Raw genomic sequence first — 15,311 nt, 5'->3', positions numbered from 1 at the left:
CTTTTCCCAGCTCGTGCTCATTCTGTTTGTTGATTTGGATTCAGAATTTCCAGCGATTGCCGTTCGCTCGTTGCTGTAAGTTGGCAAACCCGTTTGGGTAGCCCAGCCACGATCTGGCCTGGCCCCCACTGCCGCCTCACTGGAGTGGCTATAAATAAAAAGCGAATTTCTCAATCATTTTTCAAAGCGAACTTCCTCATGCGCACTACAGCCAGCACGAGTGTATATCGAGAGCGCGACAGAATGACAGAGAGAGGGGAAAGCCCGAGATGAGTAATTGGAATACCCGCTGAAAGCTGCGCATAATTAATAGCCTCGACTCAAGGTTGCCCATGCACTCGCAGAAAAAGGGGCTTCAGCAGGGATTAAGGCTCGGCTGGCTCAATGTTTACAGCTTTGTTTTGTGCAAGTGTAGCGAAACGGAGAGGCAGAGAGGCGGGCAGGTAGAAGCTTGATCTTGAAATCATTACTGGATAGCACGACACTCCCTCTCCCTCTCCCTCTCACTCTCTGCGCCTGCTTGCGCTCTTCAAAAGTTCAACTCCCGCTCTCCCGCTCTCAATTCGTTTGTGTGCTCACAGCAGCTACTGTGCCTCTCTCTCTCTCTCGGTCAGCGTCCCTCCCCACCAACCCCCCCGCAGCAACACTGACAGAATTTCAATGCCGAGCTTTTGGCTGCGCAATCAATAAACAAACTGTGAACCCCGACCGGCTCAATGTCTTCGAAGTATTTTTGAATTTCCATGAATGAGCCGTGTGACGACTTCGTTTAGTTGTGTGTAAACCACTGGATCACAAACTACGCAAACCAAACAAAGCTTGGAATAGCCACAAGCCATGAGCAATAAACAATACTGGAGACGACTCCCACTGGCCGCGCTGCTGGCTATCCAACTGCTGGCAGTCGTTGGCGCTGCCTCGGGCAGTCCGGGCTCAGCTACCGCCAGCGCCTCCAACTATCGCTTTGGGCTGCGACTCTCCGCCAGGCTGGGACGAAGTCAACCCAGTGTCAATGTGGCCGTGTCGCCCATCCTCGTGCAGGCAGCACTCGGCCTGCTGTATGCTGGCACCGAGCCCGACTCCGCGGCGGCCCGGGAGCTGCGCGAGGCACTCGATCTGCCGCATGCGAGCAGCGCCCGACAATCGCTCGCTGGCCTTCGGGAACTGCTTTCCGAACTGAAGCAATCCTCGGCCGTGGGCTGTCGCCTGCGTCTGCTCAGCGACTTTTACACGCTGCAGCGCTTTACCTTCAACTTTCGGGATGAGTTCCAGGCGCTCGCAGCCCAAATGGGAGTCGGCAGCCATCGCCTCGAGTGGGAGTCGCCCGCCAGCGCCGCCCAAGCCATCAACTATGACTTCCTCACCCGCAGCAACTTCAGTGTGGGAGAGCTGGTCAGTGCTGCGCAGCTCGAGGCCATCGCCGAACACGACACACCCTTCCTGCACGTGTCGGCGGTGACTTTCCGCGCACCCTGGGCCCAGAGCTTCGACCCCGATGAGACGCAGCGCATCAATTTCTTTAGCGAGGGACAGCGACCCAAGCTGGTGGATGCCATGTTCGGGCAGCATCGCTTCAGGTACGCGGAGATAGCCGCTCTGGACGCGCAGCTGATTGAGCTGCCCTTTGCCGTGGCAGAGCTGCGGCTGCTGCTCATTCTGCCCAACAGAGCGGATGGACTGCCGGAGCTGGAGCAGCAGCTGGCCAAGTACGATCTGCAGTATCTCCGTGGGCAAATGAGCGAGCGCAAGGTGGCTCTCACGCTGCCCAAGTTCCAGGTGCTGGTCCACTCGCAGCTCTCCAAGGTGCTGAAAGAGGTGAGCAAAGAGTAGAACGCAAACGGTAAATCCCTTCCAACCCCCTTCCTTGCCTTGCAGCTGGGTCTGACGCGACTCTTCACAGCGGAGGCGCAGCTGGGTGAAGTCTTCAGTTCGCTGCTCGCCAGCTCGGCCCCCCATCTGGGTGAGATGTCGCAGAGCACGCTGCTGGAGCTGCAGGAGGCGGGTGGCAGCGCCAGCGATTCTTTCTGTAAGTTTGTGTCTGGAAGTCTTTGCTCTCTCTCTCTCTCTCTTTAATCAGCTGCCTGCTGTCTTTTTGCAGCCTTTGGGGATCTGTTTCGACGCGCCCTGCCGCTGGCCATCAATCATCCGTTCTTCTATGCCATCGGCAACGACAAGAGCCTGCTGCTGGCTGGCCACATAGTCGACATCTGAGTGCCCTCCGACGTCGAATGCATTCAGCGGTGGGAAGGCCACACGGAGGTTATCGCCTTATCAGTGCCCCGACTCAGGCTCAAATCAGTTTCTAGTTCGTAGCAAATAAACACAGAGCAAAGGTGACAAATGATTTGTAAACATCACTCTCTGAGATCCCCCCAAATAAAAAAGAGAGCCAAAGAGAGCGAAAGAGCGCTGTGAAAATTGATTGGAATTCGCGGCTGGAACAACCTCCAAGGCGCAGCGCCGCTCGACTGCTCGTTCAGTTTATATTCCGACGCGTTTGGGTCTCATCTCAAGTGCGAAATCAGTGGAGCAAAGCTACAAACGACTGCGATCATGGCTGTCATCGTCAGCTGCCTATTACGTAAGCCCCAATTTATACGATCTGGTCTTAATGGGTTCCATGGCTCTCGTTTATTCTCTTTTATGACTACTTATGATCAAAGGAAAAACGCTCGATCTTTAACAACATTTTCCCCTCCGTTCTCTAGTGCTCCTTGTGGGCCTTGCCCGGGCAAAGACCAACTCGGGCTTTGATGCCTCCATCGATCGCAATTTGCTGGCCGCCGATCTGTACAATGCGGTGGGCGCCGATCACCTGAATGAGAATGTTGTGATCTCGCCTGCCAGCATACAGAGCTCCATGGCCTTGGCTTTTGTGGGGGCCAAGGGTCAGACGGCCAGCGAGCTGCAGCAGGGCTTGCGGCTGGGTCCCGGGGATGTGGATCAGGTGAGCCAGCGATTCGGCAGCTATCAGCAGTCGCTGACACGCGACAACAATCTGCGGCTGGCCAACAACATCTACATCAACGAGAATCTGGAGTTCAAGGGCTCCTTCCGGGACGTGGCCCAGCGGCAGTTCGACTCGAACATCGACAAGTTGGACTTCCATCCGCCGTACAACAAGCGGACAGCGGATGGCATCAATCGAGCGATCGCCACCAAGACCAATGGCAAGATCAATGACATTCTCGCCGCCGAACTGCTCAACGATCGCACCGAGGGCGTCATTGTCAATGGCATCTCGTTTGCGGCGCCCTGGCAGAAGGCCTTCAGGCTGGACAAGACCGAGAAGCGCTCCTTCCGCACCGGCAACGGACAGTCCGTGCGCGTGGACACCATGTGGACCCTGCAGAACTTCAACTATGCCGAGGTGCGCTCTCTCGATGCCAAGGTCGTGGAGCTGCCCTACCAGAATGCTGACTTTTCGATGCTCCTTCTGCTGCCCAACCGCAAGGATGGTTTGAGGTCCCTCCAGCAAACGCTGGTGGGCAAGAATCTGCTGGCGGAGATTGGTGAGCTGAGCCAGCACAAGGTGGAGGTGCTGCTGCCCAAATTCAGCGTTACCTTTGGCCTCAGTCTGGAGAAGCCCTTCAAGCAGTTGGGCGTGCACACAATGTTCTCCCGGGACGGTGACTTCAGCAACATGTATCGCATGTTCGTCAGCCACTTCATCAATGCCGTGGAGCACAAGGCCAATGTCGAGGTCTCGGAGGCGGGCGTGGAACAGCCACTGGAATCGGGCGGTGAGTTTTGCTCATTCCCCAAGGGTCTTTCCCCTATTTATGGTTTCGTTCCCTTCCCAAATATAGTTCTCAAGGGCTTGTTCTCGCGTTCCAAGAAGTTCGAGGCCGATCATCCGTTTGTGTTTGCTGTCAAGTACCGGGACTCGATAGCCTTCATTGGGCACATTGCCAACTATGCGTATGTCTGAGGCGAGCTCTTGAATATTTTGTTGTACACTTTGTTCATTTCATTTATTGCTAAATAAAGGCGGCAACTTTTGTGCTTGAATTTACATATAATAATTAAATTAATTTCGTGTGAGAGCTTGAGCAAACGAAAGAGGTGCTAAGTGTTTTATATTTTGTTGTTAAATAATTCAAAAAGTGTCCACATAGAATATGTAGCTGAAATGTAGCTACACATGTTGCCATAAGCTTAGCTACAAATGTCGCTCACCTCTCTAGCTCCATGGGCATCATTTGATTGGGTTTATCCATGTTGCGGGAATTTATCCTTGTACTGCAGCTTATCTCTGGCGTTTGATCAGCTGTTGCCTTTTGGCTTTGTTTTTCGCTTGATTTGCATTCATAGGTACACAACACACACTCACTGTGGGGGGGCAAGGGTGGGGCGCTGCAGCTACACGGATTTATTTATTATCGTTTTCTGTCGCTGCCTTTTGGACTTTTCTGTTGCTGTTTCCTTTAATCGCGCACATAAATCAACGAAAAAGCCGCACAAAACTGACAACAATTTGGGCTTAGGCGTATTTATTATTAGGTTTTTGTTATTTCTCTTATATTTTTTGTTGGGCTATAACTTTTATTTTGCAGTTGGTGGCATTTGGAGGTGGAGTGTGCCTGTCGATTGCTGGATTGGCATTAGAAACTGGAAACTGGTTCGCGGTGCCCGAATTACGTTTGCGCTGCTCTGGCTCTGGCTCTGGCTCTGGCTCGGACGCTGTCTCCCAGTCGCCTTAATTGTGTTTACTGCTTGGGATCTGTGTTGCACAAAGTGGTGGACATTTTCGCGCTGATTGGATGTCGCGCACTGTGGCTGGGAGGGGGGAGCACTAAGTTGACCATTTAAAATAATTGATGCACATTTTTTTTGTTGCTTACTTTACCAAAAACACAGACACACACCGCACACAGGCACACAGGCACACACTGATGCTGCTACACGTATGGTTACGGCTACTTGTTGCATATATTTGTATTTTTTATTCATTAAAAAACTCCTCTTGGCCGTGGCACGGTACGTTGCACACGCAAGCCTCGGGGCGGTTTCGAGACAGCTGCCCCGGATCTTGATAAGAAGGCCTGGCCGAAAATAACGCGGGGGCAGTAGACGTTGTCCGATTGCCGTTGCAATAACGTTTTCTTTCGCAAGGTTTCGCGCATGCGCAACTTGAACTGTGCTTCACGTGGAGCCAAGTGATCGCGCGCTCGTGTGTGTTCGTGTCTGAAAGCAGACTGATCGGGCTCCAAAGACGAACTCCAAACGGGGAGTCGCGCGCGCTCTCTTCGCTGCCGATTGCGCGCGCTCTCTTTCGACTGCGGAAATACTGGTAATTGCTGAGCGCTGGATACTGGGAACACACAGACAGCTCGACGCGCCGCTAAAAGTAAATAAAATCAAGGAATGGCTCAACGTACACAAAATGCAACTACCTAGGGGAGTGCTGCACCTCTCGAAGCATATACCTTGGAGCGCTGCCTCGTTGTAATTGTAATTCCTGCAGCGCTCCCTCTTGGAACGCTGCCTCGCATGTGGCATGTGATGTCGCTCCTCTAGCTGTCCGTCCCTTTTTTTGTTAGAATTGTTTATGTGCGCCCTGACAAGTTCTCCCTGTTGCTGTTTCTCCTTTTGTTTCTTTGTTTTCACGTTTTGTGAGCGGAATTTTAAAACGTGCAGCAGCAGCAGCAGCAGCAGCAGGTGCAGGTGCAGGCGCAGGCGCTGTGGCTGTCTACTCCGCAGAAGGGCCCCGAGAGATCTTGATTCTTGATGCAAACTCGTTTCTGTGGTGATCTGACAGTTCATTTAACTAATCCCAGATCCTAGAAGAGGCCTCTGGGAGGGGGCTAACCAAATCTTGCTGGAACCTCGCAGGGCAGGGCATCCACCGTTCGTCCAGCTTGACTTTCTCCTCACTCTTTTGGGGTCGCACGTTCTCCCGTTGCTTCGAGTTAAATATTGCAATTGACTTCGAAAATATATTTCCATATTTATTTCCACGGCTTTTATGTTTATTTTTAGCTCTCAAGCTAAAGTCGGCCACTGAGTACGTTATGAAATATCAGCCGAAGTCTCTACTGATCGTTAAAGCCGAAGTGCTTTAGCCTTGGCTTTCTGTGACTTGCATTTATCATAATTGGATTCTTGAACCCTGTAGAATGGATTTGGCATGGCTGAGAGTCACGCCTGCCAGTTGGCTGCTGGAATCATTTTCAGGCAACGAATCGAACATGAAGCGCGCTGCGGTACTCCTCCTTGGTATTTGGTTTAGCAATTTACACTCGAGATTTACCACCACAATCCTTTATTGCAGTTGTAGCCCTGCTGGTGCAGGTGGCAGTGCCTCGGATGCTGTGGCCCAACAACTGTCCAAAACCCGATGGCAAAATGGTTTGTGCCTTCAGCGGCTGCTACTTCAACACGGAATTTTGCACCATTAACACGTTCAACTTCCATCGCAAGGAGCGGGGCCTGAGCGGTGAGCGGGCTGCAGGCCATTATGCAGAGCGAAATCCATAAAAGAGTTTCCCTTTTGCAGTCATCAAAGTGATCTCCGAGGGAGCGTGCAACAATGAGACCCAAACCCCCTACTGCCTCACGGTCATGTTCTAAATCGAATGGAAAACGAGTTCCAGTTTATTCATTTATGAAGCGATTACAAATGTACTTTCAATGCTATGATATGAGCGCTGAATAAAAGCTAAAACTTGACAATGTGTCCGGTAAAGTAGACCGCGTGCGGATCGCGTATGATGAACGCAAAGGGATGATCGGCCACAAAGGTCTTCGGATCGAGGGGCAGCGACATGGGCACTCCAGCGGCATCTAGGAAAGGGATTTATAAGGCAAATATCGAAGGGTGTAGGGTGAAGGGTGGCTAATACTTACAGCCCACGCCTGCTGCCTCGCAGCCAATCTCATTCACATCGATGAACGTCTTGTGCTGCACCTGGCTGATGCGCGTGCCAATGGGCGAGTCCTCGAAAATGTTGCTGAAGTCCGCGGCATCCGAGAACATGGCGCTGATGCCCATCTATCAAAGGGAAAAAGAAACCCAATAAAAACTCAAGCATGAAGTGTCATGCCCGACTTCCTACCTTGCTCAGTGTGGGCTTCAGGTCCGTGTCAAACTCAAACTTAAACTTGGGCAAGTAGACGGACACGCTCTGGTACTGCCAGCGATCCTCGAGCAGCTTAAAGTCCACGCCCTTCAGCTGCTCCTCGAGGGCGCGCAGTCCGGTCCGCTGATTGGGCAGAATGAACCACATGGTCATGTTGATGTTCTCGAAGAACAACTCAATGGCCTTGGCATCCAGCTCGGGGTAGTCCGCGTAGTAGTACCAGTTGTCCGCGAACATGGTGGGCACTTGGACGGACAGTCCCTCGCTCAGCCAGAAGTCGCGTTCGCGCGTGTCCTCATCGTTGAAGGGCCGCGCCCAGCGTGCCTTGAAGTAAATGGCATTGACCAGCGCCACATTGGTGTCCGGCTCCACACTGTCCACCACCCGGTCGATCTTCTGCTGCGTCTCCTGCTTCACCCACGCGTTGATGCGATCGACGGCCTCCGTTTCGCGACTAAAGTCGAGCGCCTCCACGTCCGAGTCGAAGTACTTTTGGGCCACCTCGCGGAAGTGTGGCGCCACCTTGAGGTTCTCGCGGGTGTACACCTTGTTGGCAATCTCCAGCACCGTCTTGGACTTGATGTAGGAGTGCAGCAGGCGGTGGTAGCTCTCGGCCAGCCCATCCTTGCTCTCCTTGGCCGAGGCGTGCAGCGCCTTCTGCAGCTCCGTGGCGGTTCTGCCCTCCGCGCCGTAGTAGGCCAGGCCCAGAGCCAGCTGAATGGACACTGGCGAGATGATCACATTCTCGTCCTGCCGCTCTGTGGCCAGGGTCTGGAACAGCTCCGTGGCGAACAGATTGCGCTCCTTGATGGTGTTGCACCGCCCGCCCGGGACAGCGAGCGCTCCAACTAAAAGTAGAACTGTGAAGAGAGAGAGAGACAGAGAGATTAGGAATCGAGTTCGGGTTGTGGTGGGAGTAGCACCCACAGCTTAGCCAGCGATTCATTGCGACTGCGTCGTTGGGTCGATACTGAAAGGGAAATGGGCCTGGAACCTGTCATTTATAGCCGCGCCAGGAATCACAGTCCAAGAGGCAGCGACAGCGACGGCGACAGCGGCTTAATGCACTTTGCATTGCAGCCACAAGAACAAGAACAAGCGACGCAATAAAGGCAAGAAAAGAAAGGAAGGAGAAGGTTCTGGAAATACTGGGAAGAGATTAAGCGAACGATCGCATGCGCTCCACGCACGCACGCAAACTCGCTCTCTTGTTGGCGCTCTCTTTTGCACTGCAGTTGTGCGCGTGACGTCTTGAATAAGGTGAGGCAGTGCCGCTCCATCTTATGCTCTCTTTACGTACAAAACAGATGAGTGAGAGCGTGCGCTGCGTTGCGTCTCACCCTGTTGTAATGCCCTTTGGTAGTTGCACTTGAGTTGCCGTTTTCTGCCTTTTGCACTTGTCTCTCACCCCTCGCCCACGGCATTTACTCTTCTGTCAAATTATTTACATGACTGACTGCTTGGAGAGCGCGCAGCCAAGAAGAAGAGTGCGCAGGGGAAGAGCGGCGGAGGCAGTGGCTCAGCAGATCAGCGTATTAGATTTGGGGGGAATTACATTAACTCTAATTTCTCGTGTTGTTTCCTCCAACTCCCTAGAAAAACACCTTAAAATGCCCCTGTTTAACAGCCGCTGATTTTAATGAGTTATTTTCGTATTTGTTTAGATAATGCGTGCATAAACAATGGTTGTCCGTGTCGGACTTGGAAGGGGAGAAACAAAAGCAAACAGAGGCTGCGCATAAACTGTTTAGCAATGGGAAAGATGCGCTGCCCTCCAATAAAGTGCAGCGCGCACATACCGACAGACAGAAAGATATTTACGAAACCCCAGAGACCCCCAAAAATCGAAATCACAGCATGCTCATGCTCAACGAGCGTATCAAAGGCCGAAAACGTTAAGCAATTTTTTATCATTAAGAGGGGCGCGCGGTTACCGTTTCAGAACAGCTTCCCCCACCGCTTCCACCGCTCTCACGCTCTCTTTCGTTATCTGTTTGCCCCTCTGCGGTATGGTTTCAAAAGTATCCCGATTTGGGTCCACGTTATTTATGCACATTTTGTGTGAAATGCTAATAAATTTTAATGGAATTTTAAAAACATGCTTTATGGACTCGCAGCACTGACCCGCACTCCCGCTGTTTCTCCTGCTCTTGTGCTCCATCAAACTGAAACAAGGAGGATGACTCTGGCAAAAAAAATTGGAAGTACCTTTTGTATTGTTCTGCTGCTTGGGGTGTCATAAACTGGCAGCTACCGTGGCAGGGATGGGCAGCGCCTGCATTTGACTGATGGGCTGCTCAGATCTGTGCAGAATAACGACGCAGATATGAGTAGATGTGCTTTAGATATTGCATAATTACGGTACAAATATGAGATGTGAGAGCAGCGCAAACAAAAAAAGAGAGGCGCAAACACTTTCAATCGATTGCACTGGGAATCGAATCGCTGGCACTGGGGAGAGATGTTTGCTGTGGCTGTGGCTTTGGCTTCCTTCCTTAAAAGCACAAAACCAGATTCGGCTTAGCCTTATATAATTTACAACTACAAGATTGTTTCTCCAAGTGTGTGTGGCTGTGTGTCTGTGTGCATCGTCTCCTGGCAACGACCGCAGGCCGATGCTGACCGTTCTGATTGAATGATTTCACTGATCGAGACAAAACATGTTAAAGATCGTGAGATGTCGGGATGCCGCAAAAAAAAAGCCCTGTCTCTTGTCTTTATAGATACACACAACAGCAGCAGCAGGCCGTGCTAAAGGGAATACGGAGCAGGGGGACAGGAGTTGAAGCTGCAGAAGGCATCATGCAACGGCAGCAAAATGCTGCCTGCCTGCCGCTGTTGATAAAAATAAACTTGGCAAAAAGCGTCTTCTTGTTCCGTCCCTCTGCCCGTCTCTGCACCGGAGCCAAAGCCAAAGCCCCAGTCGGTGCTCCAGCCTGGAAAAGCATAAGAATGATGAGGCAGCAACACGAATTATGTGATCGCTGCTGCTGCTGCATCTCCTCTCCCACTCTCTCCTGCCGGACTCTGCTCTGCTCTGCTCTGTGTGTGCGTGCACGTAACCCGAAACCAGTTGACGATAGAGCAGAAGCACAACTTGGGCCACAAAAAACTCCCCCCAAACACCACCGAAATACAACAGAAAAACCAAATAAATAAATACAGAAATAAAAGAACACAAAAAACAATGGCAGCAATCGCTCTCCGCGCTGTCCCTTTGTTTCCACAGCTCATCATCCTGCTGCTGGTGCTGCTGCTGGTGCTGCTGCTTTTTATAAACAATAAATTTGCACATAACTAAAACAGAATACTCGAAATTTGCATAGTATCGAAGGAGTAAAGCCCCAGGGGGATTAGCCACGTTCTGTCCGGTGCTGGCTGGTGCTGGTGCGTGTCCACAGCCCAAACAATTGATGGTCCAAGGGAACGAAGTGGAATGGAATGGGTATTGTGGGAGAGCCGAATGGCTGAGCGGGGTCCAAAGTGGGAACGGACGGGTACAAAGTCAGGCAAAGTGTGAGAAAAAAGTAGATAAATAATTATAAATTATACATAAACGTAGTTAAAAGTCTGTTAAATTGGCTGTGGCTAATATTTATTTCAAATTTTTATCTTTTACTCCCCGTACGGGTGGCACATCCTCATTGGCCTTGCTTTCGCTCATCTCTAACTGGAATCCGACCGGGCTGACATCTTCTAAGCGGTTTGCCCGCCACTCAGGGTACCCGTTCCGCTCCACGACAAGCTCGGTAATTAGCTAAATGCTGTGGCCCAATCTAATCGATGGCTCAACCGAGGAGGCACTTTAGTGAAAAGCGCGAGGCGTTGGCCGTGCCGCAAAAAAAAAAAGACGTTCATTCAATTGCGGCAGCCAAATCCGAATCAAGCGTTGCACTTGGCGTGGATCGTATGCAAATAGAAACCTGCCACGGCACACACTCTGCGACAAGTCAGCCGCAGCAGAGTCCGAGATGGAGTTGGACTCCACTTGACCAGGCCCGAGACAGAGGTTCAGTCGCTGACAGGGACAGACGCCGGAGTAGCCACAGCCAGAGCCAGAGCAACAGCATGGATGACACGTCAATCTTGCGTCTACCCACTTGTGGTGCATGCAACATTGGCTGGAACTGGCTTCGCCTCAATCCGAGTCGCTCCAGCCGCGACAAATTAAGCTGCAACGAGTAGAACGACTGCTTGTACTTCCCATTAATTAGCACTAAAATAGGCAAACTGCAAGAGGGAGAGCGAGTGGGACAGGGGCAGACCCTAGACCCCTGCCTGCCTTTCGTTTTCTACGAAATCAGAGACATCTATCAGGAGGAAACATGCCACACCATGTTGTTGGCCGTCCGTTAAGGCATCTGACAGCCGCCTAAGCAGTCAGTCGCGATTGGTATGCCCAAAGTGGGCACCGAACCAACGAAAGAACGATCCATGGGATCCGCAGACCAATCGAAGCCAAAACCAAATCGAATTCAATTGGAAAGAGTCTGAGGCTAAGTTCTCAATATGATGGACAACATATCAATGCAATGTAATATTTTTTGGGCAACCTTCGACGTTCATTTGTCTATTGGGGCGGAATGTGTCCATCATAAAATGTCAATTAGCTGATTGAAATCAGCGCTGGGGCAATTATTTTAGACTCAGTTTATGGCCAGCAGCAGCCACAGCAGCCAGCGACTGCCACGGCCACAGAACAAATGGCATGATCAAGATGCCGTTTGCCAGGGGAGAGGCACTCCAGCTCGGGCTGCACCTTCTTCAGGCAGTCAGGCAGTCAGGCAGCCATTTCTATTCCTTTGCTTTCGCAAGCCTGTCGCTGGCGCTGCGCTCTCTCTGGTGGCGTACTTTATGTAACGATCGATCCCCATTCAAACGGCAGCGGGAGCCAACAACATTTTGCATTGCAAATGCTGCCTAGATGCTGCCTTTGAAGATGCATTCGAAATGGAAATGTTTGGCCAAAGCACACGCTCAGCGGGAATGGGCCATGGGGATAACGATGATGATGATGATGATGATGATGGTGGTCCCAATACCCAGCCCAAACCCAAACCCAACCCATCCGAGAAGATCCATCGCCGCTTCCTGCGGCCTCCTCCTCAGCAAATGACGCTGTCTCCTCAGAGGCCTGTGCCCCCCTCGTCGCTCTCTCTTTTGGCGTATGCTAATTTGCTTGTCAAAATGACACATCGATCAAAGATAGCAAGGGAAGAGCGGGAGGGCGCGGATTGGACATCCATCGCCCTGGCATGCCTGCGTGATAGGCAGCTACATTTGCCGCTTCGGCCCAAAAGTATACCGCGCCGCTGACAGTCGATTTTCAGCAACAATGGAATGGAACAAAGCAAAAACCGAAGAGATGAATAAGCAGGCGAAGCAATAAAAGAGAAAGAGTTTTGTGTGTACATATTTAGCCTTGAGGCTCCGAAGCTTTTGATGCCCTTGCAGTGCCAGCTAGACAGAGACAGCAGGAATGCAAATACACGTCCGCACACGCAGGCCGTGAAAGCTTCGTGTGACGTCTGCCAATGAATAGAGAACCGCTGCAGCGGCAGAGAAAGAACTTTGATCGGCTGCGCGCAGCGGCAGAGAAGCAAGAAACGTTTTGAGACTTATTTTCTGTTGTGTGTGCATACAAACGCACCAAAGCATGTGAGTGACTTCGGCCGACCTCTATTTTAGATCACTTACAGTCCCCAAGCTGCTGCTGTAGGCAACTCCACTCCTCCTAGAAAGTGTATCAAAACAGAAGCCAACAGCAGCATCGCCAAAATTGAACTGTCTGTCAGTTTGGTGTAGTTTTTGCTGCCACAGGGAACCAATTTATTGACGTATTGGCACTGGCTAAAAGGCTCTAACCCGGCGTGTGAATGACGACAGCAGGGCACACGCATCCTCCGCCCCAACTTTGCCTCACTTTATATGCAAATTCGCTGAAGCAAAAAGTTCACCACCAACACACGCACACAGGCACACACACACACACACACACATGTGAGTTTTAAAAGCGGATTTTCCACGGAAATTGTCGCTGTCGCTTTTTTACGATCCACGAACAGAGCTTAGAACGGAGTTTAGGCAACGTTTTTCGAGCAGCAGGATGGAGGAGCGGGGGTTCCAAAATTTATTGTTCGACACGCCCCTGCCAAAATAGTTTCGTAGATTGCGTTTTATGGGGTCTTTGGCGCCACACGAAGATGTGTTAATGTGCGAGATTCAGATTCGGATTTGGATTTGAATTCGGATTCGGACTGACGCGTCTAAAGTGACATTTAAATGGGTCCCGCCTGAGAGTGGAGGAGAGAGTGAGTGCAACGCTATTGTGAGTAAGTGGGGAGAGTGCGGAGAGCGTGAGTGAGTGAAGAAGTGGAGAGTGTGAGAGAGTTGGGGAATTGGAGTGTTGGAGTGTTGGAGAGTGAGAGAGCGCGCCGGCCTGGCTAAACAATTGTAAAAGTGTAAAATGTGTTAAGCCATCCTGAAATGGGGAAAAAGAAAGGTACTGCTCTACGCTGCCCTTTCCCTTCCGCACCCACAGCTGCTCACACTCCCCCCTCCTGCCAAAGGGCTTAGGAACTTTTGTTGCTGCCCTGCCCTCAGCCCCCTGCTGTGACTTAGTTTTCACTTTGATGGATGTAAAGCTCCTTGTTGTGCGCGAGTGTGTGTGTGTGCCCTGGATTTATTTTTGTGGCAACACAAAGATTTTTTAATGGCATATTTTGTAGCAATTTTTTATATACTCAAACACTCTGCACAAAGCCATTCCATAAGTACGAGTGTGAGTGTGTGTGTGAGTGTGTGTGTGTGTGTTGATATGGGCCCGACCCCTGCTCAAGCAGCAGAAGCAACGGGGGAGCCAAGTCGGGGAGAACTCTTTTTAGCACAAATAAACTTGGCTACATTGTTGCCGGGCTTTGGGCCATCACAGGCACGACACAATGTGTGTGCACTCGGGCAAGGTGTTTGCCTCTTAAATTATATAACAATGCAATGAACTGTGAAATACGCAGCTAAGTGCTGCTCCTTAGTGCTCGCCTTAAAGGACTCTCTTCCCCGACTGGCACTAAGAACTACGACGTCTCAAGAGCAGAGCAGCTGGAGCCACATTTTAATTGGGCAAAGAGGCAGCAGGCGACAGTTTTGTGGGTGGATGGTGGCCGCAAAAGGCCATTAACTTGGTTAATTAGAGCATGCCAGATTAAATGGTGAAATTATGTAAATTATCCAAGGGAGTGGAAGTCATAGTTGGGCAAGGAAATTCAAAAAGATTTGGCAATATGCAAGCCAGAAAATATATTCAATCTTTGCAAAAGTTAAAGCTGAAAGCTGGCCACAATTTTGCAGCCAAAACTTCTCCCAATTGCTGAAGAACTTTGCTCCCAAGGTCACTCTGTCACACCCAACCACTCGCTCGCAGCACGCCACAAATTGCGTTAAATAATGAAAAACTAAATTAAACATTTAGATAAAGCAAAAATGTGAAAATTATGCAGGACCCGTGGCTGTGGTTAATTTATAAAACAAACAAACACGCTAATGGCGGGGGCCTAAATATGAATTACCGCGAAAATACTCGCCCTATAGCGGATGGATGTAGGGAAACAGTTAATTAAATCATAATGAGGCCTTCACATGCACAAAAAAATCAATTGAAGCCCAGCACGCTTTTTGGGTGCCGCCGCCGCACACACGCACACACGCACACAAAAAGTAGGAGAAAAACTCTTAAATTTTCAGCATTTTGTGGTAAACACTTTAATGTGGAGCGAACCCGAAAACCATTTAAATTCAAATCGAAACCAAATGACTTCACTTACGAGTAGATGCTCCTGCGAAGAGGGTAGACCACTGCCGCCCCCACTCTGCTCTCCCCAGAGAGGCAAAAGCACTGTACGACCCTTAATTTAAAGATTACTTTTTTTCCCCCATTTGGTTTTGTTTGCTTTCAATTGTTTTTATCAGTTTACATTTGAAAAAGAGAAACAAAAAAAATCCGAAACAAAACACATCGAGAAAGAGGGAGAAGAAAAAGCCAAACATTGAACGACAAACAAATAAAATCCACCCACTGAGAGAGGATGAGAGATTTAGCTGTGATTTAGTCGAAGGAAATCGCTGAAAAACCCATAAACTTTTTGCTCTCTTTGGCTTTGTATTTTATTGGCATTGCTGTCAGCGATGGGACAAGGGGGAAGGGAGATGGAGAGGGAGTTGCTTTCTATTTGT

At 50.5% G+C, this 15,311-nt stretch overlaps 5 protein-coding genes across 5 annotated transcripts in view; 3 read left to right on the top strand and 2 right to left on the bottom strand.

Annotated features, from left to right (window-relative positions):
- Positions 1 to 5,199, bottom strand: part of LOC117578662 (protein prickle) — a 43,469-nt gene extending 38,270 nt beyond the window's left edge. Inside the window, exon 1 of the mRNA XM_034264288.1 lies at positions 4,180 to 5,199. Coding sequence (XP_034120179.1) covers positions 4,180 to 4,220 — 41 coding nt within the window. The 5' untranslated portion in view covers positions 4,221 to 5,199. The remainder of the gene's footprint in view (positions 1 to 4,179) is intronic.
- Positions 784 to 2,404, top strand: LOC117578665 (antichymotrypsin-2). Its single transcript, XM_034264291.1, has 3 exons — positions 784 to 1,815; positions 1,876 to 2,026; positions 2,099 to 2,404. The coding sequence occupies exons 1-3, from the start codon at positions 838 to 840 to the stop codon at positions 2,209 to 2,211; spliced, it is 1,242 nt and encodes a 413-aa protein (XP_034120182.1). The 5' UTR covers positions 784 to 837; the 3' UTR covers positions 2,212 to 2,404.
- LOC117578666 (serine protease inhibitor 42Dd) lies at positions 2,472 to 4,025 on the top strand. The gene is made up of 3 exons (XM_034264292.1): positions 2,472 to 2,581; positions 2,709 to 3,743; positions 3,810 to 4,025. Exons 1-3 carry the CDS (start codon positions 2,554 to 2,556, stop codon positions 3,929 to 3,931), a joined length of 1,185 nt encoding a protein of 394 aa, XP_034120183.1. The 5' UTR covers positions 2,472 to 2,553; the 3' UTR covers positions 3,932 to 4,025.
- Positions 5,200 to 6,135: 936 nt separating the features above from the next.
- On the top strand, positions 6,136 to 6,672 carry LOC117578668. The gene is made up of 3 exons (XM_034264295.1): positions 6,136 to 6,219; positions 6,275 to 6,439; positions 6,500 to 6,672. Exons 1-3 carry the CDS (start codon positions 6,192 to 6,194, stop codon positions 6,571 to 6,573), a joined length of 267 nt encoding a protein of 88 aa, XP_034120186.1. The 5' UTR covers positions 6,136 to 6,191; the 3' UTR covers positions 6,574 to 6,672.
- Positions 6,568 to 8,115, bottom strand: LOC117578667 (serine protease inhibitor 42Dd). The gene is made up of 4 exons (XM_034264293.1): positions 8,010 to 8,115; positions 7,059 to 7,942; positions 6,850 to 6,994; positions 6,568 to 6,786 (listed from the first exon to the last, which is right to left on the bottom strand). Exons 1-4 carry the CDS (start codon positions 8,026 to 8,028, stop codon positions 6,662 to 6,664), a joined length of 1,173 nt encoding a protein of 390 aa, XP_034120184.1. The 5' UTR covers positions 8,029 to 8,115; the 3' UTR covers positions 6,568 to 6,661.
- Between the last annotated feature and the right edge of the window lie 7,196 nt (positions 8,116 to 15,311).

This window comes from Drosophila guanche, unplaced genomic scaffold (genome assembly GCF_900245975.1).
Source record: "Drosophila guanche unplaced genomic scaffold, DGUA_6, whole genome shotgun sequence".
Taxonomy (NCBI): domain Eukaryota; kingdom Metazoa; phylum Arthropoda; class Insecta; order Diptera; family Drosophilidae; genus Drosophila; species Drosophila guanche.
Note: the sequence above shows the minus strand (reverse complement) of the source record. Positions and strands in the feature narration are given on the sequence as shown.

Coding starts and splice junctions, on each gene's coding strand:
- LOC117578667 (XM_034264293.1), bottom strand. Junction 6,995..7,058: donor TGAAGCCCACACTGAGCAAG/GTAGGAAGTCGG, acceptor TCCCTTTGATAG/ATGGGCATCAGCGCCATGTT. Junction 6,787..6,849: donor CGAGGCAGCAGGCGTGGGCT/GTAAGTATTAGC, acceptor TCCCTTTCCTAG/ATGCCGCTGGAGTGCCCATG.
- LOC117578668 (XM_034264295.1), top strand. CDS start 6,192: ATGAAGCGCGCTGCGGTACTCCTCCTTG. Junction 6,220..6,274: donor CGCTGCGGTACTCCTCCTTG/GTATTTGGTTTA, acceptor CCTTTATTGCAG/TTGTAGCCCTGCTGGTGCAG. Junction 6,440..6,499: donor CAAGGAGCGGGGCCTGAGCG/GTGAGCGGGCTG, acceptor TCCCTTTTGCAG/TCATCAAAGTGATCTCCGAG.
- LOC117578665 (XM_034264291.1), top strand. CDS start 838: ATGAGCAATAAACAATACTGGAGACGACTCCCACTGGCCGCGCTGCTG. Junction 1,816..1,875: donor TCTCCAAGGTGCTGAAAGAG/GTGAGCAAAGAG, acceptor CTTGCCTTGCAG/CTGGGTCTGACGCGACTCTT. Junction 2,027..2,098: donor CAGCGCCAGCGATTCTTTCT/GTAAGTTTGTGT, acceptor GTCTTTTTGCAG/CCTTTGGGGATCTGTTTCGA.
- LOC117578666 (XM_034264292.1), top strand. CDS start 2,554: ATGGCTGTCATCGTCAGCTGCCTATTAC. Junction 2,582..2,708: donor CATCGTCAGCTGCCTATTAC/GTAAGCCCCAAT, acceptor TCCGTTCTCTAG/TGCTCCTTGTGGGCCTTGCC. Junction 3,744..3,809: donor ACAGCCACTGGAATCGGGCG/GTGAGTTTTGCT, acceptor TCCCAAATATAG/TTCTCAAGGGCTTGTTCTCG.